Source organism: Hyaena hyaena, unplaced genomic scaffold, assembly GCF_003009895.1.
Source record: "Hyaena hyaena isolate Hyena2069 unplaced genomic scaffold, ASM300989v1 scaffold_176, whole genome shotgun sequence".
Lineage (NCBI taxonomy): Eukaryota > Metazoa > Chordata > Mammalia > Carnivora > Hyaenidae > Hyaena > Hyaena hyaena.
In genome coordinates, this window is record NW_024080809.1 from 422,914 (window position 1) to 444,190 (window position 21,277).

Below are 21,277 nucleotides of genomic sequence, written 5' to 3' on the forward strand. Positions count from 1 at the left end.
CACCTAATGGCAAAGGCCACCCTGTGCCGCAGCCTTAGCCGAACCATATCTCTGGGAAGGGGTTCCTTGCTGCCTGTTTGTATCCCTGAGTCTCCGCAGACCCCCGCCCTCCAACGTGGGATGTTAACCTTGGCCCAATATGGAGATTAGCTGTAGAGCTGAAGCCAAGTCCCAAAGGTCCTTCATTCAGTTCTGCAGAACTCTATACAGCCTTCTTCACCATACACTGACCAGACGTTGGGGCTTGGGAAATCCAAGCTGAGGACCGAAATTCCTCAAGGTAAGAAGACCTCCCCCCACTTCCCAGGAAATGGACTCCTCCAATTTTCTCACATGATTATTCAGACCCTTTCACTTTTCCATATAAAGGAGTCACTCAGGAGCAAGCGGTGACCAGTCGGAGAGAGTGACGCGTCCGTGCTCAGGCCCGCCCTCCTCACCGTCCTCACCTTCTGCTCAGGTGCTCCCAGGCGGTTCACCAGAAGCGAGCCCTGTGGCTCTGCCAAGGACAAACAAGCCTGTTGGGTTCACAGGGGAGAAAAAAGAAAACAACAACCCACCACCACACAAAACCACCTCAGGCAAAGTCAACAGCATTGAAATCGTTACCTTGAAGAAACCAAGTGGAGAAGCGAGCAAAGATGAATGGCCCGGTAGATGGCTTGTGTGACCACTCTCTAAGTGAAGAAGGAGCCTTCATGTTCACGTCGGAGTCTGTAGGAGAGGGACACCCGGGTAAGTAGGTGGTTGTGGACCGATGATGGCCTGTGCCGGGGAAGCCATTTTACTAGGGGCCTTGAAAGCAATCCATGTTCCTTACCATGAGGGGACCTCTGGAGACACCATAAGAAGCAGTTTTTTATTCTCCTAATTTAATAGTTGTGTAAAACAGCCACTGATTATGAAATGAGAAATTGTTCGTTAATGAAGCCAAGGGTTCATGCTGCTGCCCACTGCCAACACCTCCACACGATGAGGCCACCATAACACATGGTGGGTTGACTGAACATATTGCACATTGAACATGTATCAGATACCACATATTACACATTGAACATGTATGAGAGACCAGCTTTATATATTGGGGGTCAAGATAAAGCCTTATTATTGATGAGCAACTCAAGTCAACAGAGAATGTTCCAACGTTCTCTCAAACAAGACTGTGGTCACTAAGTTTTGTGTAAAGCCTGTGTAGTCTAGGAACGAACAGCACATTCCAGTAGTCGCTGAGACAGATCTCCAGGTCCTGAAAGCGTCAGGTATATTACCCAGGAGAAATACAGATGACCTGTTGAGGAGGAAGAACATTCGAGTGTTTTTTGGTGCTGTGGACAGATGGGAGAGGCTCATGTGTGACAGTGAGGGCCATGATCAGAGCCTCAGGCTGCAGGTCAGTGATTCTCAGACATCAGGGAGCATCAGTATCACCCAGTAGGCTTGTTAAGACAGAGTGTCGGACCCTACCCCCAGAATTTTCTAATCTAGTAGATCTTGCATGAGACTCCCTGTAAATTCTCAGGAGATGCTTTTGCTGCTGCTGTGGGAACCACACTTTGTGAACGACTGCTCTAGAAGAATTTGGGGGCTGGACACACTGGTTTATCCCTTATGCACTTCTTCAATGTGTGTTCTTTTTTTCTGAGAGAGAGAGAGAGAGAGAGAAAGACAGTGTGAGCAGGAGAGGGTCAGAGAGAGAGGGAGACACAGAGTCCAAAACAGGCTCCAAGCTAGCTGTCAGCACAGAGCCCGACGTGGGGCTCCAACCCACGAACTGTGAGATCATGACCTGAGCTGAAGTCGGACGCTTAACTGACTAAGCCACCCAGGCGCCCCTATTATGCACTTCAAAATTCATCTGAGAAATTAAAGTTTTGGTAACTATTCGCTAAGGCTACCTTTTTTTTCATCTTCCTCATCATTGTTATTTCATACCTTGTAACTCAGCTTTAGACATCACCTTCTATACGCTTTAGCTGGTGGGTCTCAACTGGGGGCAATTTGCCCCTTTTCCCCCAAGGGCATTTTGTAATGTCTGAAAACACTTTTGGTTGTCTGTCATACTCTGCTGTGAGGAGTTGGGGGTGCCACTGGCCTTTAGTGGATAGAGAGGCCACATCTGCTTCTAAACCTCCCTAATGCACAAGACCTTCCTCCCTGCAGCAAAGAATTTTCTGGCCCCCAATGTCAGTAGTGCCGCTGTTAAGCCTTGGTTTAAACTCAGTTTTGTATGTGACTTAGCTCAATTCAAAACAAATAGCCCCCTTTCACTGTGCATAACTTTAGAAAGTCTCTAGGTTCACAACTCTCAGAGCCTCAAATTCACTGCTGTCTAACACGTGATGGCCATACATGGGTTAGGATTTGCTCCACCTGGAAAAAGTGGGTGCCGGGGTGCGCAGGGGTCAGCGGTCCCATAGTGCACGCCCTGCTGTGCTCGGTGGACAGAGAAGGACAATTCTAACCAATCAAATGGCCATTCTGTCTCCTTGATGATTGCCTTTCAGTCCGTGTGACTCTCCCTTCAGTTGCCACAATCAATTAACTGTACAACTAGGTCATCTTCCTCTAAGCTTGAAGGCTTCTTGCTTGTCATTCCAGTGCTGAACTCTTCCACCAGGAGGATCAAATGAATGCTTTCTCAACTCGCAAGAAAACCAACTCTTAGCTATCTTACGGCCACTGGGTGATACTGATAGCAATTTTGCAAGCCTAAAGAAACAGTTTAGAAAGAGCCTCCCGAGGCGTTATTTTAGTGTTTAGTGCGGAAGTGTTTCAACACCCTTGCTCATCTTGGCTTTATCTCTAATGCCCCTTATCCCACTCCCCTGTGTGGACTGGGGACATGTGACCCGAGTCCTTGAAACAAGCAGAGTCGTCCACAGTCAGCATGTGAGTAATGCTAGGAGTCCTGATGGGTAAGGCTGGGGGAGGTATGTTAGCAGCAGGCTTTCACTGGTAGGAGTGTGCAGAGGTGGTGGCATTAAACAAGCCTAGATTTATAACTGCGGTCTGCCACTGGAGAGGGCGTGCCTAGAAAGCCCCGAGGTTTAGTAGCAGTTTCTCAAGGAAAAATGTGAGAGTTCACCTTTGATGGCAGATTACTATTTTAAGTTACGTTGGAGTGAATGCTTTAAATGATGCACTTAGGACAGCAGAGCCGCTTGATTGTGGGTCTGGATTCTTCATATAAACACTAAAAAACAAAAAACAGAAGGACACAAGGGAACTTTTGGAGGTGACAGATGTTTCTTACCTTGTTTATGGTGATGATAACGTAAGAGCACTCACATGTCCAAACTCCTCAAATTGTGTGCTTTAATTTTATGCAGATTAGTTTCGTACACCAATCATACCTCAATAATACTGGAAAAAACTGTATTAATCTGTTAAAAGCTAACTCTGGGGACACCTAGGTGGCTCAGTCGGTTGAGTGTCCAACTTTGGCTCAGGTCAAGATCTCATGGTTTGTGGGTTCGAGCCCCGCATTGGGCTCTGCGCTATCAGTGCAGAGCCTGCTAGGGATTCTCCCTCTACCTGTCTCTCTCAGTCCCTAGCTTGCTCTCTGTTTCTCTCAAAAATAAGAAAATAAACACGAAAAAAAGAGCCTATTCTGTGGGTATTTTGAACATTAAATGAGACATAATATGTGTAATAGATGTCATTTTTATTTCTGAATCTGTGAACATTGACAGTTCGCACAACCTCAAAGCAAGAGTGGACTTTTCCATCATGCCATTGAGGAGTCCGCATGCTCAACCATGTGGAGTCCTGAAGGCAAGTAGTGGAAAAATAAGGTCGAATCCCAGGGGCTCCTGTTGAGCTGTGGTCAGTCCCACCTTGACTGAGGTCAAACCAAGCTAGGACATCTAGCCTCCAGGAGGTTGCTGAATGGCCGGGGGAAGATCTGAGAGCTGCTTATGGAAATGTAGAATAGCAGTGATGTGTAGAGGCTCTCTTACAGATTTCTAGATCTGGGCCGGTGGATTCAGGCTTGGTGCTGTATACACAGTGTGTTGCTGCTCGCAGAAACTGCAGAGAAAAGTTATCTGTTTGTCGCATCTGATTTTATGTGTTGGCACCTAATCTCACTGACATCATTAGCTATTTTAACTTCTTTTTTTTTTTTTAATTTTTTTATTTATTTCTAGGAGAGAGAGAGAGAGACAGCGTGAGCAGGGGAGGGTCAGAGAGAGAGGGAGTCACAGACTGAAACAGGCTCCAGGCTCTGAGCTGGCACTCAGCACAGAGCTCGACACGGGGCTCAAACCCACAAACCGCGAGATCATGACCTAAGTGAAAGTCGGACGCTTAACCAACTAAGCCACCCAGGAGCCCCTTAACTTCTTTTTTAATAATTATACATTTTAATGATCATATCCACTTGTTAAATATATATATATATATATACATATATATCGATGATTATTTATTTTGGAGAAAGAGAGAGACCGTGCGAGTCAGGGGTAGAGCAGAGAGAGAAGAAGACAGAAGGCATGAAGCAGGCTCCTCACTGACAGCAGAGAGCCTGATAGGGGGCTAGAACTCATGAACCATAGGATCATGACCTGAGCCAAAGTCGGACACTCAACCATTGAGCCACCCAGTCACCCCAGCTATTTTAACTTCTATTTCTAGGAGTTTTCTAGATTTTAGACCTAAAGGGAATATCTTAAGGACTGAGATACTTTTTAATAGAAGACTCTGTGTGTGTGTGTGTGTGTGTGTGTCTGTGTGTCTGTGTGTGTCTTTGTGTGTCTGTGTCTGTGTATCTGTGTCTTTAGTGTGAATTGCTTTAGTCTCTTAGAACTGATTTTGGAACGTATGTCTTTTTTGGGGAATGCTATGACCTTGTATAATACACATCATCCAAAATTAACAGAAATGGGAAGAAGTAAAACTTTCAAAAAATTCCTAATTTTTTATATTTAAAGAGGTGTCCTCTTCAGTAGGTAGATTTGATAAGTAAACTTACCAAATATCTAATTATTTGATACTTCAGTTTGTTGGACCTGGTATCTCTGTGATTCTTACACATGTTGCTTCTCCTCCAGACAAGATCTGTGACCAGATCAGTGATGCCGTGCTGGATGCCCATCTGAGGCAGGACCCCAATGCCAAGGTGGCTTGCGGTAAGGGACACCCGCTCCCTGCTGAAGACCTCAATGGGCTGGGCATGAGGCCTTTGCCTGTGCTGACGCCCTCGGCACAGCAGAAAGCCAGGAGGGCCCCTGGAGGGCCCCCGAGGTGATCATGGGTGCAGCTGAATCAGGGCCTTGGCCAAGGTCACAGGGCAGGGGTGCCCAGCATGGAGACCAGAGCCCCGCTGTCTACACTGTGCACTGCACAGATGGCTCCTTCCTCTCCTGTGCTCCCACAGTCCCTGCACTGAGCACTACAGGGACCTGTGCCTCTGAGGGTACGCTTTACCCTGGTACCTTTGTGAATGGCCAATGAGAAGGTTGGCCCGCCTTGACCTCAGGACCTCCGCCTGCAGTGGGGGCTTAGGAGTAAGGGGCAGGGGCGGCCTCCTGGAGCGTGTGTGTGTCTGTGTGTATGTGAGGCGTGTTGACTGCATTCCTTATGACAGCCCTCTGCCACCATCGCCTTGCTTTGAGCCACACGGCAGTCCTACCGCTGTCTTCACGTAGCAGCTGGGGATGCAGACTTAGAGAGGCTGAATAAGCGGTTCAAGAGCACACGAGAAGGACGTGCTCACTGTGAGAGCGAGGTGTGACCCGTCTGTCGCAGTGTAGTTCTCCAGGCAGCATTCACACGTGGTCGCACTTCTACCGGGATTTGCTCTGCTTGTTAGCATTATTCCTTTATTTCTGGCCTCCATGCCCTGTAAGACTCTTCCTGAGCCCCTTTCTCAGTGCCGAGCGGGCTCTGGGTGCGGTGCTCCCTCTGCTGGCGCCTGGCCACTGAACTCCCCCCCCCCCCCATGCAGAGACGGTGTGTAAGACGGGCATGGTGCTGCTCTGTGGAGAGATCACCTCCACGGCCACAGTGGACTACCAGCGGGTGGTGAGAAGCACCATCAGGCACATCGGCTACGACGACTCCGCCAAGGGTGAGGCGGACCCCTGGGTCTGAAACACGTGGGCGCCCCTGAGGCTGTGTCAGATTGTGGGGGGGTGTCCATCCTCTGCAAGTGCAAGTCCCAACCGGGAGAAGTAACACTCCTTGGCCCGCCTGGCAGGTCACGCGTCATAGTCTCTGGCGATAGCATGGCAGCCCAGCGGATGGCGCCCGGTTGACTAGCCAGGGTCCATCCGTGTGGCCTCTGGTCTTGGTGCTGGCAAAGGCTTTGGAAGAGAGAAGCACTGAGTAAAGGGAGCCGCCCTCCGCTGGGGAGATGATCTCTGCCAGGCGGGGGCGCTGCTCTCTGTATTTGTTCTCTTAACTGTTTGAGGCCCTCTGCTGCGATTCTCCCGGAGAGGAGTCTCCAACTGAGGCTTGGAGACATGAATAATTTGCGCGTAAGGTGATGGCCAGTAAGCGGATGCCCCTTTGAGACCTCTGCGCTTTCTGCCTAACGATGCGGCTTCTCATTCTAAACAAAGAAAAACAAAGCAACTCGGCCAAGAACTGGTCCTCATAGCAGGCGAAGAAGACAGGCTGGCCGAGGTTGGCCCCAGTGGCAGGCAGTGTGGGACGTTGCATCCCAGGGAAGGGGTCCAGGCCCTGGCAGGAATCGAGGAAGGGCGCTGTAACCAGGCCACAGTGACAGCTAGAAAGAACGGGGCAGGGAGAGGGGGCTCATAGCAGATTCCAACATCTGAGACGGGGCAGGGCGGGAAGGGACCCAGTTTGGAGCGGCATCCGAGGACTGTGTGCGAGAGCCGATGCTGAGGGCCTGTGCACCCAGACTTCCCACTTACGGGTTCTTTAGGGTGACGTATGCCACCTCTGTGGGGCGGGGCAGGCTGGCATGATGCAATGCACACGTATGAGCGAGAGTCCCTCGTCGCTGAGCGTGCAGACACAGAAGCTCACTGCAGCCACCTCTGTCCCGCCCGGGGTACTCACTCGAGCACAGGAAAGCGAGGTGAGAACCAGTGAGCACGGGAACATTCTCGCAGTCAGCACAGGGGGTGTTCATAGAGGAAATACATTGTCCCAGGCCCGCAGCCTCCCCACCTGTTACCATGCACAGCTACACCCCTGTCCTACCAAGAACAGGCCACTGTTTAAGACATGTAGGCCTTATTCAAGAGCAAGCCCTGTTCTGCACGCGGTAGGAGGGGCACTTCCCAGGAGGCGACGTGTGCTGGGCAGGAAGAAGCGAGAGAGAGCCCAGCTCTGCTGGCGGCCGCATTTCTGTGCACCCAGCCGGCCGCTGTGCCTGTAACCCGGAGCACCCCAGACAGCGACAGCGTGGCGGCTGCACGAGCAGGTCCCCGGGCCGACCGCCCCACACTGCTCTTTGCTGCACACCTGCTGGGCTGGCTGCCCTCTGAGCTCTGCTCCTCTCCCCTTGGCCCCCTGAATTCGATTTTTCCGAACCGCTTGGAGCCCTGGGCGGATTTGCAGCGCTGAGAAGCTTCACTATTCAGAGAGCGATTAGGGAAAATGCAAAATGTTTACTGCGCAGTCAGTGAGTCCTCGGCAGGCCTCTAAAGATGCCTCGTTGGTTTGTGTGTTCAAAAACATTCTCTGGGAACAGGAAGCTGTAAAGGACAATGGCGTCCTGGTGCTCCCAGAGTGGGGGCACTGCTGGGCGTTAAACGGTGCCGTAGGAGGTGCCCAGCGGCGAGTAGGTAGGAGGGAGAGGGAGGGAAGGTCCAGGAACGTTTACTGAGAGCTTGTTGGATTTGGGCGTGTGGGGACAGGGAGCTGGAGGGAGAGCATTCTAGATGGAGACCTAGTGGAGGTAGGAAAATGGGCCGCACTGAAGGCTAGCCCCAGGAGTGTGTCAGGGGGCTAGGTGGTACTGAGGCGTCTCAGTTCCCCTTCACCGGGCAGCAGACCCCACAGGAAGCACGTACATAAAAAACAGCCTTGATCTGGGTCGGTCGATTGGTTTAAGTAAAGCTCACACTGGCAGCATAGGTAGAACAGACTGAAAAGAGAGTGACAGCTCCTCAGCTTGTCACTGATACATGACCTGGTGGTGGAGCATCCGTGAGTGTCAGCCCCCGAGTCACACAGTGCCCATGACCGGGGCCAGCAAGGCCCACAGGGAGAGGATCGCACTGGATATGCCCAGCGGCCCCTTCTGGGGGCTCTGGGGAGGGGACTGCCGCTGGCCAGCGCCCCCAAGACAAGTCCCAGGCCTACGGCAGGGCGCCTGGGAACTGTGGGGGTGGGCATACATGGCCGTGACCTCCAGAGGCGTGGCTTTCCCATTTGGCTCCAGGCCCTGTGCAGAGCTTGGGATCCGAGGACTCTGGGAGCCTCTCTGCATAGTTGATGTGCACCGTCTTTGTTCAATGTGTTTCGTATGTAGACACCTGCGCCCGGGCCATGAGTCCCCCAGCCCAGCTATTACCTGGTTTTTACACTGCAGTTCTGTGTAGGGTATATATTTTTAATCTGGGTATAATCGACTATAGTAAAACACGCTGTGGAGTATATTCTCTGACCAGTCTTGCAGATGATAACATGGGGCAGACCTGTGGCCTTCCCTATCCTGGGCCTCTCAGCTTTGGGCCCAGGCAGATCCCAGCTGGTTAGAGACTGCCCACCCCACCACAAAATGCCATGTCGTGGGCTGAGCAGTCTGCCAGGACGCTGGAAGCACCCCTCGGTGTGACCCGTGTCCCCACGAAGGCCCGCTCTCCCTTCCGCCTAGGCTTTGACTTCAAGACCTGCAACGTGCTGGTGGCCCTGGAGCAACAGTCCCCCGACATTGCCCGCTGTGTGCACCTAGACAGAAACGAAGAGGACGTCGGGGCCGGAGATCAGGTGACTAAACACGGGGCGCAGCTGTGCCGTCAGGTGGGCAGGAGAGCGCTGCTTGTGTCCACCCTGGCTCCGTGCCGAGAGGCCAGCCGGGAAGTTCCTGAGTAATGGATTGGACCCACAGTGGGGAGGACCCCCTCCATACCCCCAGGAGCCCCGGGGAGGTCCGTGTGCCTGGAATAAATTAGGACACCCCTGCTTCAGGACAGCAACTCGAGGACGCGGCCTACTTGGGGAAGACTGGTGGCCAATGCCCGATTTGGGCTTGTCTTCTCCCCTGTCCCAGAGCGTTGGGAGGTCAAGGGCCGCGTCTTCCCCCCCACAAGGGCCCTGGGGCAGATGTGCACAAGGCACCCAATACAGCTATGTCCTAGATGAGAAGAAAGTCTTCCTGTTTTCTAACATGCGTGTTGTTGACGTTCTCCTCCAGGGTCTCATGTTCGGCTAAGCCACTGACGAGACGGAAGAGTGCATGCCCCTCACTATCATCCTGGCTCACAAGCTCAATGCCCGAATGGCGGATCTCAGGCGCTCTGGGGTCCTCCCCTGGCTGAGGCCTGACTCCAAGACCCAGGTGAGCCTTCTCCTCCCCCCTCCCGTGGAGTTCCCCCCCACCACTGTCAGCAGCCCGGGGTCCCCTTGGTTCTTATCATTGTTAGAAGCAAAATGTTCAGTCCAGACCTTCAAAGAATTGTTGATTGTGAATAAGACTCTTTATTAGAAAACCCTTCAGGTCTATGTGTTTTCTCCCCTGATTTTTTTATTGTGAAAAATATCAAAAATACAGAAAAATTGATTTTTTTTTCCTTCTTAGCATGTGTTGACACTGGTGATATGGTTCCTTGATTCCAGCTGCACATTTAGTTGTTGTTGTTTTTTTTAATAGTTTATTGCACATTTAGTTCTTAACTGGCCTGACTTTCGGTCACTGCCCACTCACAGCCGCAAGCCTCCACACCTTGAGCAAGGTCCACAGGCCAAGTTGACAAGTGAGATCTCGCTGTGGCCCTTTATCACTGTTTCTCATGAAAAGGCTTTCCCATTGCTGTTCTGGACTCTCTGTCCCCAGGGGCCTTGACCTCTCTGCTCCAGAACATGGGGACGTCCCCGCCGGAGTCCACATGTGAAGGCCGGCGGTGATGCAAGTGTTAGCGCACATGGGCAGAGGTGCCCCGTCCACTTCCCCTCTCTAGGTCCCTGCCCTGTGTCACCCTTGTGGCCCTGCTGGCCCCCTTACCGGGGCTTTTTCCCCTGGCTCATCTCCCAGGGTCCAACAGGCCATTGGCACTTTTGCACACCTCTCCCCTTCCACCCGAGCTTGCACTCAGCTTCTACTGTGTCACGCTCAGCACCCAGAACTTCCACCCGCAGGATGTCGGGATCAGCAGCCCTGTTTCTCATTCCCCCTGCAAACACGTGTGCCCGAGAGCCATCATGTGCAGCCTCCTGGTCACCTCCTCCTCCGCTCCAGGGAGGCCACGGTGCCCCCCACCCCGTCCTGCTCAGTGCCCCTCTGTCTCCATCCTGCCTCGCTTCATGTTTTCCCTAGAGAGCATCTCTTCTGCCCCAGTCCAATTCCCAGGCCACCGTGGGGATGCGCACCGTGCCCTCCCAAGGACTTTCAGTGCCTGGAAATGCCACTTAACTCCCTTTGGACTTCAAATTTCCTAATACTTGCTTGGAATCCTTTACAGTTGTCTGCTTCCTACAGGGAGAAAGCCCCAGGGTGTTATTTTGCCATTCCAAGCCTCTTATCTCTTCCGGTTTTAACGTCCTCCCCCTCCCCCTCCCCAGTCCTTGCTTAATCTCAATTACTTCGCTCCTTAGTGCTTGGTGCCTCTGCTCCCACCCTTCACCTCACCTGGAATCTTCTCAGGTTCCCTCCTGTCCATCAGTGGCCAGCAAAGCTCCCACCTCCTGTGGTTTCCCCTGGTGCCCACCACCGGACGGGGTCTTCTCCTGCCCCCGGACTTGGAATGTGGAGCACGTGGTTGTATAGCTCAGTGTGGGGCACGTGACGGTCCCATGGCCCCCGCCGCACGGAGGTGCACTGATCTCACCGCAGGTGTGAGGCTACACGGGGCGAGGTTGCAGCTGTCTGAACCCGGGATGAGGAAGTACCTTTGTGGCCTAAAGCCAGCCCTTCCTGGTGTTCTCCGCATGCCCCCTAGGGCGGGGAGTGGAGCCGTCAGCATCCCTCAGGTGTTCCTCGGGGTCATGGGGCAGGAGAGGGTATCAATGGAAAGGGGCCCACGGCTGCTGGTGCCCCCGGCCCAGTCCCGTCCGGAACCGCGCTGGGATGGGAGGCAGGAGGCAGGTTTGTGGAAAACGGGATCCTAGAGCAGGGGCTGGAGGAAGGAGAGCGCTGGGACTTCCCTTTCCTCGTGTGGCCGTGAGACCCGGGGGCACCGCGGTGGACCAGCCGAAATAGGGGAGGCCCGCATCGTCTGCTCAGCGGTAGAGGTGTGAGGACCTTCCCGCAGGGACACGTGGAATTCTCTTGATGCTACTTTGGATGCCAAAGTCCACCTCACTCCCCCCGCCTGCAGGGGGGCCAAGCTCCTGGCGTCACAGAGGCCCCGGGTGGGTCTGCCCCGCTGCCCAAGGGTCGCTGTGCCAGGATCATTTCTAGGCCGGCTCCATGGCCTGTTGGTGAAGGACTTTCCTCATCTGACCAGAGTGTTAACAGTGAACAGGATGAATCTTTCCACCTGAGCGAATTCTGGCCGCTGATATTGCGAACCGAGCGGCAGTCCGGAAGGCCGTTTCTGTGCCCGGTTAGAGTGGTGTTTTCCGTGGGTGTGTTTCCCCCACATCTTGCTGAGGCGATGAGAGAAGAGGCACGCTTGGACCCCTTGGCTCGGCCACAGTCCTGCGTCCCTATGTGGATGGGTGTTGCTGGGGCTCGCGGCCGGTGGCGGGGAGCAGAGGAGGCGCCTCGGGAGCGCCTCTGGGTGCCGGCCTTCTCCCAAGGCCTGGTGCCGATGTAACCGATCTGGTCCCGGAGCCAGCCACGGAGACACCCCTCCTGCGGACCCCCACCCCAACTCTAGCAGCCCATCACATCTGTGTGCATGTAGCCCAGCATTTAAAGGTATCTCTCAGGATTCAGATGTCACTGCGCACCTGCCCCTCGCACTAGGATCAGGCGTCACATGGGCTGGGCTCTTCTCTTCCTTCTTCTGGATTCCACCCACCTGTTCTTTGAACTGGGCGGGGCACAGAGTAGCAGTTTGATGCAGGCCCAGTGTTTGGTGAATATTTGAGGGGCCTTGGGCGGGCAGAGACCTTGCTGCCGGCACGGCCCTGGAGAGGCACCATTTGCTGTCCCGTGGTCCTCTCAAGGCCCTGGGGTAGGAAGTAGTGCTGTGCGTGCCAGCCAGCGTGGCTACCAGGGACATGTGGCATAACTGCGCTCCCGCAGGCCCCGCACCCGGCACTGCGCTTGTGGATCCACACTGCCCTTTGGTTCCCGCATGTCCCTCGGGGTCTTGAGTGACAGCCTTCTGCTGGGCAGAGCCCTGGCTCTGTTGGCTGTGTGATCTTGACCCAGGTGCTCTGTTCAGGGGCCTGAGCCCTCCTAGCTGTAACACAGGGTGGTAGCAGCGGCTCGCAGCTCGTGGCCTGGCTTCCAGCATGCAGGGCCTGCAGTCAAAGCCGGTTTCTCTCCAGTGTCATCCACTGTCCTCACCGTCCCCTTCCCTCTGGCTCCACAAACCCAGGGGGCCCAGACCGCAGTCCTCTGTTACCAACGGAATGGGGCTGTGTCATAGGGCTGGGACATCACGCTCACTGCCGCGTCACTAGAGCACGGGGTCTCTGAAGGAGGATTTGGTCTGTGCTGCTGCAGGAATGGCCACCAGCTTTCGGATCAGGCAGAACGGGGTCTGGCTCTCTGACTTGTCACAGGCTGCTGCGTGACTTCAGACAAGGCACTTCGATTCTCCTAGCCTGGCTTTTGCTCCTTTGTAAAGCAGAGCTGATACTGCCTGACTTGCTGGGATGACCTAAACATGAACTGGCCACGCACAGATGGCCCACCTGGGGAGAAGCGAGGGTTAGAACAGCCCCTGTGGCTTGCCCTGCAAGGTCACCTTCCCTCCACACGCTCTCGGCTCTTTTCCTTTCTTTTGCTCAGACACCCAGAAGCTGGCCTTCCGGGCTTGTTTCTCCATCTCCGCCAGCCTGACCTGAGCCCCTGTCACCCTGTCCCTACAGCAGGCCAGTCTTCTGGCCCCACACACTTCTGGAGCTCCTCTGCCAAGGGGCTGGAGCAGCCGGTGTGGCCCATGGATGCCTGTGATCCTTGGCAGGAGCTCTGAGCCATGGAGGGTGGAGAGAGGGCTTTGGCCAGGGGGACCTTCGCTGGCACCCAGAACCCACTGACGTAGAAGGGGAGGAGTCTAGCTGGGTCACAGATAGAGAGGAAACTCTAACCTTGAGTCTCTAAGTGGCACTAATTGTGGTCATAGGTGGGAATAGCTCATGCCTCACACCCAGCCATCCCCTGGCACTGGGCAAATACTCAAATACAAGAAGATGTCCGATTAACTTTCCCAGAGGTCCTTGGAGGACAGGAAGCTCCCCAACCCCTCGCTTGGCTCCTGGGAGTCCCGCCTGCCCCGAGTGTCTGTGCCTGGCAGCAGTGTGTCCTCTGCTGGGGGCAGGGCCTCACCACGTCTCCTCCTGCCCTTGTGACTTGATAGGTGACAGTGCAGTACATACAAGACAATGGTGCAGTCATCCCCGTGCGCGTCCACACCATCGTCATCTCAGTGCAGCACAATGAGGACATAACGCTGGAGGACATGCGCATGGCCCTGAAGGAGCAGGTGATCGCGGCCGTGGTGCCAGCCAAGTACCTGGACGAAGACACAATTTACCATCTGCAGCCCAGCGGGCGGTTCGTCATCGGAGGTCCCCAGGTGCGCCCTTGCCTCGGAGCAAAGCTCTCCTGGTGTGTCTGTGTTACTGGGCGTCTTACCCCCTGAGCGCTCAGGAGGAGGTGCCTTTGTGTGACTCAGCCACATCCGGCCCTGGACAGAACGTGGGGTCGGCTCACACTCCGTGGGGCCTGCCGTCCCTGTGTCAGTGCAGGAGGAATTGGGGGCATGTCCCCGGGACTCACCCAGCTAGTGTGGCCTGGCCCTCCCCCTCCAGACATGTCATGCTGGCCCAAGCCACTGCCTTGCCCATCGAGATGCCAGCTCACCGCCGCGGGTGGCTGGCCTCTCCCGGATGGCACTCCTGGGCCTTTGCCACAGGTCTCCTTTGTGGCAGCAGAGAGGAAGTGGTGATGGGCAGAGCACATCTGAGGGGCTGCTGACCTCTGCCCGGGGCGCCTCAGTGGGGACGCGTTACCGCAAAGCAGAGCCCCTGCAACAGGATCCGCGACCAAATGTAGAGCAGAAACAGGTTGAAGGGACGGTAGAGCTTACCACCATTTCCTGCAGGACTTCTCAAAGCCTAGATGTGCCAGTGGGAAGTGTGGGTCTCCTAGCAGGGGAATAGAGTATGCGGGCTTTCCCCAAAGCACTTAACACGGGGCCCCTGCCCTTGTACGGCATCATCACCGCAATCCCCCGGTGGTTCATTCAGTTGAGCAGCTGACTCTTGATCTCAGCTCAGGTCATGGCCCCAGGATCATGGGATCGAGCCCTGAGTCAGGCCCCATGCCTGGGATTCTCTCTCTCCTGGGGCACCTGGGTGGCTCAGTCTGTTAAGCATCTGACTTTGGCTAAGGTCATGATGCAGTTCATGATGGGTTCAAGCCCCACATCAGGCTCTCTGCTGTCAGTGTGGAGACTGCTTTGGAACCTCTGACCTCCCTGCTCCTCTCTGCCTCTCCCCTCCTCGCTTGAAAAAAGATTCTTCTTCCTCTGTCCCTCCCCCCTCCCAGAAAAAAAAAAAAGATTAAAAAAAAAAAACCCATCATTACTGCCTGATGTTGCACAGAGCAGACACTTGAAGAAATGGGCTCCGTGGCATTTCCTGGGAGCTGCCAGCCAGGGCCACAGCCCAGGGCGTGTCCCGGCCCAGGACTCTCCTGCAGCTTGGATCTTCCCATCGCAAATGACTCATAAAAATAGACTGAAGTAGGAGCCGGCTGTGTTTCCAGAGAACCTCTGGCCCTTAGTTTGCACTTTCTGATGAGGCTCTGGCAGGTTACCTGATTTCTGTAGTGGGTCAGTGACTGAACTGGGTTACAGTGCAAGATTTCTTTTTTATTATTTTAAAACTATTAAAAAAAATTTTTTTAATGTTTTATTTATTTCTGAGAGAGAGACAGAGAGAGCATGAGCAGGGGAGGATCAGAGAGAGAGGGAGTTACAGAATCTGAAGCAGGCTCCAGGCTCTGAGCTGTCAGCACAGAGCCCCACACGGGTCTCGAACTCACAAACCGTGAGATCATGACCTGAGCCGAAGTCGGACACTTAACCAACTGAGCCACCCAGATGCCCCTACACTGCAAGGTTTCTAGCTGACTCCCACCTTTGGAGGGAGGGCGGCTTTGAAAATGTCCACAGGCAGCTTCAGGGCATGCTTTCCTCGTTAGTCCAGCGGCCATCACCGCGCTGCAGCTGCCGGTCCGCCCTGCCCTGTGGGGACCCCGATTCTCATCCCCCCCCCCCATTTCTTCCTTTCCCTCTGCAGGGAGATGCAGGCGTCACCGGCCGGAAGATTATCGTGGACACGTATGGCGGCTGGGGGGCACACGGCGGCGGCGCCTTCTCCGGGAAGGACTACACCAAGGTGGACCGCTCGGCGGCCTACGCTGCCCGCTGGGTGGCCAAGTCCCTGGTGAAAGCGGGGCTGTGCCGCAGAGTGCTCGTGCAGGTGGGTGGGCCCCGCTCTGCCGGCCCCATCTCTGCCCCGGGTTGGGTGAGGGGCCATGCTGGCCACATGCCTTGCCAAAGGCTGGGACTGTGTGCTGCACTGGGCACTGGGGCGTGGACCCTGAAACCCCAAGGGAGGGAAAAGACGTTCAGGGAGAGAGGCATATGCCGAAACTGCGTGCTGTGAAGATGGCAGAGGTTTCTAGACAGACGCGGTTGGGGAGCTCCTTGGGCAAGGGGTGGGCAGTTCCCACTGCCCCTCTCAGAGGGCATCGGGTCTCTGAGGAGCAGACCCCCTGTACAGAGGCTTCCGGCCCTGACCCTGGTCTCTTCTGGAAGGTTTCCTACGCCATTGGTGTGGCTGAGCCCCTGTCCATTTCCATCTTCACCTATGGAACCTCCCAGAAGACAGAAAGAGAGATGCTAGAGGTGGTCAACAAGAACTTTGACCTCCGGCCCGGGGTCATCGTCAGGTAAATCACCGCCCCGTCGCTGCCAGGTGGGACCTTCCTCCTCCCTCACCCAGATGTTTGGCTTCGCTGAGAGAGAAACGGAAAGGACTTTCAGCCTCCCTGAAGCAGGAGGGCGTCCAAGCTCCTAGCCCAGCACGCGGCACACCCCAAGTGCAGGCTGTCTGCTTTTCAGGTTGAAGGGGGCTGTCTAAAGTCCTTGCTGGCCCAGAGACACTGACTCCAGGGGGACATCTTTGGGTAGGTGGAGGGGGGAGGGGTGTCTTAGGAAAGTAATTATAAGGCCGAATGCTGGGAAGTGAGCTGGCGGATCCAGTCCCATCTGCCCTTGTTTCTAATGGCGCCCTTGCTTCGTGAAGCAGGCCAGTGGAGTGGCGAGGAGAGGAAAAAGGCACGGCAAGGCCAGAGTTCAAGTTCTCAGTCCTGGGTGTGTGTGTGTGTAACCGGCTGTCCCCGAATCTCTGAGCCTATGTCCTAAGGGCTGGTGACAGTCACCTCATAAGATGTGATGTGGCATAGACAGGAGATGTGTGGGACATTGCCCTGACCAGTGATGCTCCATGCAAAGGCTCTCACACCCTGTTACTCTTGGTGCTCAAAATTCAGAGCGACTCTATTCCCTTTCTGTTGAAAATGACCCTCTCCTCTGCTGGCTATGCAGGGACCTGGATTTGAAGAAGCCCATCTACCAGAAGACAGCATGCTATGGCCATTTCGGAAGAAACGAGTTCCCGTGGGAAGTTCCCAAGAAGCTTGTGTTTTAGAGCTGGTGGGTGCAGGGCCTGCATGGCCCCGGGAGCGTCTGGATGGCCTGGTTCTTCTTGCCCAAGACCCCAACTCTCAGATGTCCCAGCCCCAGGGCCCTGACTGCCCCCTCAGGGAGTGCCTTCCCCACCCATCGCCCCCTCCTGTACCAAGCCGTGCCCGCGGCCCCCCGCCGCCAGCCACTCCCCAGGGTTAGCCCTGTGCTGTCCTCCCTGTGAATGGCAGGGGGCGGGCTGGGGCCTGGGGTCAGACCTCCTCATGAGGGCAGTCACAGGGTCCCCCTGCTTTCCCCTCAGACCGAGGTGATGCTAATTTAGTGGAAAACCACCCCTGTCAAGAAAAAACACCCCTCATACCTCTCCCATGGCCGGTCCCCTCCTCCCTCATAGACCTCAGGGACCCTCGGTGTGCTGGCTCTGCCCGTCCCATCTGTGTCCTGGGCCCTGAGCCAGAGCCTTCGCAGAGGCCTCCCGGGCGAGGCATCTGGCAGGGATAGGAACGGGGCTGACATCTGCTGAGTGGCCACGGTGTGCGAGGGGCCGAGCCAGTTATAGCTCTCATTTCTTCTTCACCGCGACATGATGAGGTAACACCTCACTCCCACTTTACATATGGGGAGACTGAGGCACAGACCACCTGGGTAACCTTCCCGAGGTCTCACAGCCGCATGCGTCAGGACCTAGACAGGAACCCAGGAGCTTTGGCTCAGGAATCCATACACACCCTCTCCCCCAACCCATTCCTATCTCGTGCCAGACAGAGGCCTGAGCAATGACCGAGCAGATTGACAAGCAGCTCTGTGACCTCTGTCCTGAAGGCCTGAGCTTGCTGCGATTCGGGGATTGACCCCGGGCTCTTGCTGCGCCTTGGCCAAGGATCTGTTAAGTCAGGACAGCAAAGCAGCTTGTCCCAGCTCAGGTGGCCTGCTCCTTGGTGGGGGACCAGAACCCCCATGTGCTTCAAGGCCTTCTTTCTTTGGCCTCTTGGTCCGAATACCATCCAAATAAGTGTGTAAGCCCCTCCAATGCCCCTTCCAAGAGAGGCCCCTTGTGAGGGCCAAAGAGCTAATGTTAAGTAGTGACCCAGGTGGCAGAGCTGAATGAGGGGTAGACAAGTTGGCTGGAGGCTCACAAGGAGATTCTGCCTTCGCCAGGTGGCTTCTGGAGCATAGCACTCAAGGGGCCTGAGTGCTGGGGTCTTGGATGCTGCACATTGACCTGCCTTCCCATCCCCCGCCCACACTCCCTCCCCAACCTGTGCTCAGCTCGGGCAGCACCTCTGCCTTCTCCCTAGTGGCCCAGGCTGCAGGCTCAGGCAGGGGTCCTCAAGGGCCCCAAGAGAACACTGAGGCCTGGGCTTTTGTCCGGGGTACGTAGCGCTTGTTCTGGCTGAGCCAGGGAGCCCACGGAGCCGCATCTGGGCTCCAGGCCCAACTGCACAAAGAGCCGAAGATTTCCTCCTTCCGCCAGGGAAAAGGCCGCTCTTCAGGGGAGGAGGAGAAGGCCGAATTCCCACATGAACCTGGAGCCCCGGTCAGCTCGGGGGCTTGGTGACCCAGCACGTCGCAAGCTCCCTCCAGGAGAGAGAGGCACAAGCTTGTGCTTGCTCAGTTCCTCCCGCTCAAGCCCTGTTCATGGTGAAAATTTGGAATTGCAAGCTTGCCCCTCCCTCTGGAGAAACAAGACCTTCTTTTGGTCGACATTGTTTGTATGAAACTAGAACCTGTATGTGTTAATAGTTCCTGCTGGGACAGTGAATAAAAACTGAAGGAACAACTACTCCCTGCTTAGTTTTTTGTCTGCAGACCTTCAGACGCACCCCACCAGGGGCATGTCCATCCCCCAGCGTAGGGGGTACCCCCTAGCCTGTGCCCCCACCCCGGAGCCCTCTGTGCCCATCCACGTGGGCTTCTCCAGCACGGGCTAAGCTTTCCTCATCCACCAGCTACTGTGTTCCGGCGCCGCATTTTCATATTTATTCCCCACTGCGCTCTGCTGAGTTTCACGGAGAGAACCTGAGAACCAGAGGTTCAGGAATGTGACCGAGGGCACCTGTCTGGCGAGTGGCGCCCCAGTCTCCATCCCCACGCACTGCCACCCAGGGGCTCTGTCTGCCCTCCCTGCGTGTGAGTTATCAGCCATCAGGCCATGGGAGGGGCACCGCGGCCGTCGCGTCCAATGGCTGGATAACTGAAGTCAGACGAAGGAAGTGAATGAGGGGTCTGGTGTGAGTTCGAGCCCCGCGTCGGGCTCCGTGCTGACAGCTCAGAGCCTGGAGCCTGCTTTGGATTCTGTGTCTCCCTCTCTCTCTGCCCCTCCCCTGCTCACACTCTGTCTCTCAAAAATAAATAAACATTAAAAAAATTTAAATGTCATGTCTGCATGGTTGGGGTCAGCGGTTCTGCCAAGATGGGGTGGGTCAGGTGCCGTATCCCGGCCTGAGGAGGGCAGGAGGGTGAGGCCAGTGTGTGCTGAATCAAGGTGAAGAGGTGGGGGGGGACTCTCGGGAAAGCCCACATAAAAGCAGGGCTCCCCTCCTCTTGCCAAGGTTGCAGGGGCTCCTGCTGGAGCCCCCACAGATGCCCCCGGGAGGCAGGCGCTGGGAGGAGTCCCTGTCCCCACAAGCCGCGGCTGCGAGTGCCCAGCCTGAGAGGACTGGATCCCCACGTTACAGAGCAGGAAGCTGAGGCCCGGACGGGTGAGGTCACTTCTGAGGAGCCCCACTCAGTAAAGGACACCCCCTGTCCCAGGGCGGGACGGGGCCTCCGGCGTGGCCAGCACGAGTTCCCTCCACTTACAGGGGGAAGCAGCTGGATGCCCCCCACCCAGCACTGGGCCTCGCCTGCTGCTCCCAAGGGACTATTCCCAGGGTTGTGAGGATCCTGAGGTCCGGCCTCCCCTTCAGGTATGAGCTGTCCTTGTTCTCCAGCAGCAGGGCCAGCCTTGGGACCCCCATCTCTGCCCAGGCCTCCTGGAGGACCCTCTGGGAAGAGGAAGGCGTCCCAGCCTCTCCCTGAGTCCCTTGCCCCACCCCTCACCTCCGTGGCTCCAGACCACAGCCACGGTGCCCGCTTCCCTCCTGACAGGCTGGACGGGGTGGGATGGAGGCCTCTTTATAAGTACAGGTGACCTAAGCCTCAGCAGGCCGTTGTCTTTTCATCCTTGAGGTGAGGGACCCCTGCGACAGCTGCAGAGGGCAGACATGGGCCAGGGCTCTCCCCTCAATCCTCCCAGGGCTGCTGGGCCTCCCCAGAGGCTGTTCCCTCCGCCTCCTTGCACCAAGCTCTGAAAGCCAGCTCTGAACACTTTCCCAGGAGGAAGGAAAGAAAGAAAAAGAAAGAAAGAAAGAAAGAAAGGAAGGAAGGAAGGAAGGAAGGAAGGAAAGAGAAAGAAAGAAAGAAAGAAAGAAAGAAAGAAAGAAAGAAAGAAAGAAAGAAAGAAAGAAAGAAAGAAAGAAAGAAAAAGAAATAGAAAGAGAGAGAGAGGAAGGGAGGAAGGGAAGAAAGAAGGAGGGAAGGGAGGAAGGAAGGGGAAGATGGAGAAAGGAAGGAAAGAAAGAAAGAGAAAATAGAAAAGCATCACCTAATTAGCTCTTGGATGTTGGCATCAAAACATTCAGAGCTTCTGTGTTCTAAGATATTTTGATTTGTTTCGATCTCATGTCTGTTTCTCGGCTTGCTTATGTTTCATGTCCCATTTCTAACGTTCTAAGTTGCACGTTGGGTCCAGTGGCTTCTAGATCCAAACTTTACTCAAACGGGGTCTGTAGATGTTCCAGGTGGCTGTTTGTCCTTCAATTTTTTCACTCGTGTCTAGTTTCCGTGATAGGCAATTAGAATAATCTCTGTTATTTGCACTTTTTCAAAAAAGTTTGAGGTTTTCATTGTAGTCCAATACGGTGAACTTTCGTAAGAGTCGTCACCCGATATCATCAGGATGTAGATTTTCAGTTTTTTTAATATGTTAAGTATTTTGAAATTATATATTTATATTTTAAATTATGTATGGTAGCTATTTCTGTGGATAAGAATTTTAAGCTTTCCTTAAGTCGCGACTGGCAGGAGAGGAGAAAAATAATGTGTGGACTCTAAGGAACGGCAAATTACGGCTTCGTCTTCCCTCCCAGCTTCCTGTCTTCCTGTCTTCTCCCTTCCCTTCCTCCTTTCCTTCCCTCATGTCTTCCAGAGACAATTCACGGAGCACTGAGCGCCCTGCAGAGGGCACTGGGAACACGGACCAGGGGCCAGCAGTGACGTGTGGGTAGGTGCTCACCACGTGGCCAGGGAGAGGAAGGGCCTTCCAG

The 21,277-nt window shown here is 55.0% G+C and overlaps 1 protein-coding gene across 1 annotated transcript; it reads left to right on the forward strand.

Annotated features, from left to right (window-relative positions):
• The first annotated feature begins 229 nt into the window (after positions 1-229).
• MAT1A (methionine adenosyltransferase 1A) lies at positions 230-17,108 on the forward strand. The gene is given in 10 exon segments (XM_039240542.1): positions 230-280; positions 370-735; positions 5,052-5,129; positions 5,948-6,070; positions 8,795-8,907; positions 9,335-9,478; positions 13,611-13,829; positions 15,559-15,741; positions 16,080-16,213; positions 16,872-17,108. Coding segments are annotated over 9 exon segments (1,191 nt in total). The 5' UTR covers positions 230-280; positions 370-641; the 3' UTR covers positions 16,975-17,108.
• The last annotated feature ends 4,169 nt before the right edge of the window (positions 17,109-21,277 follow it).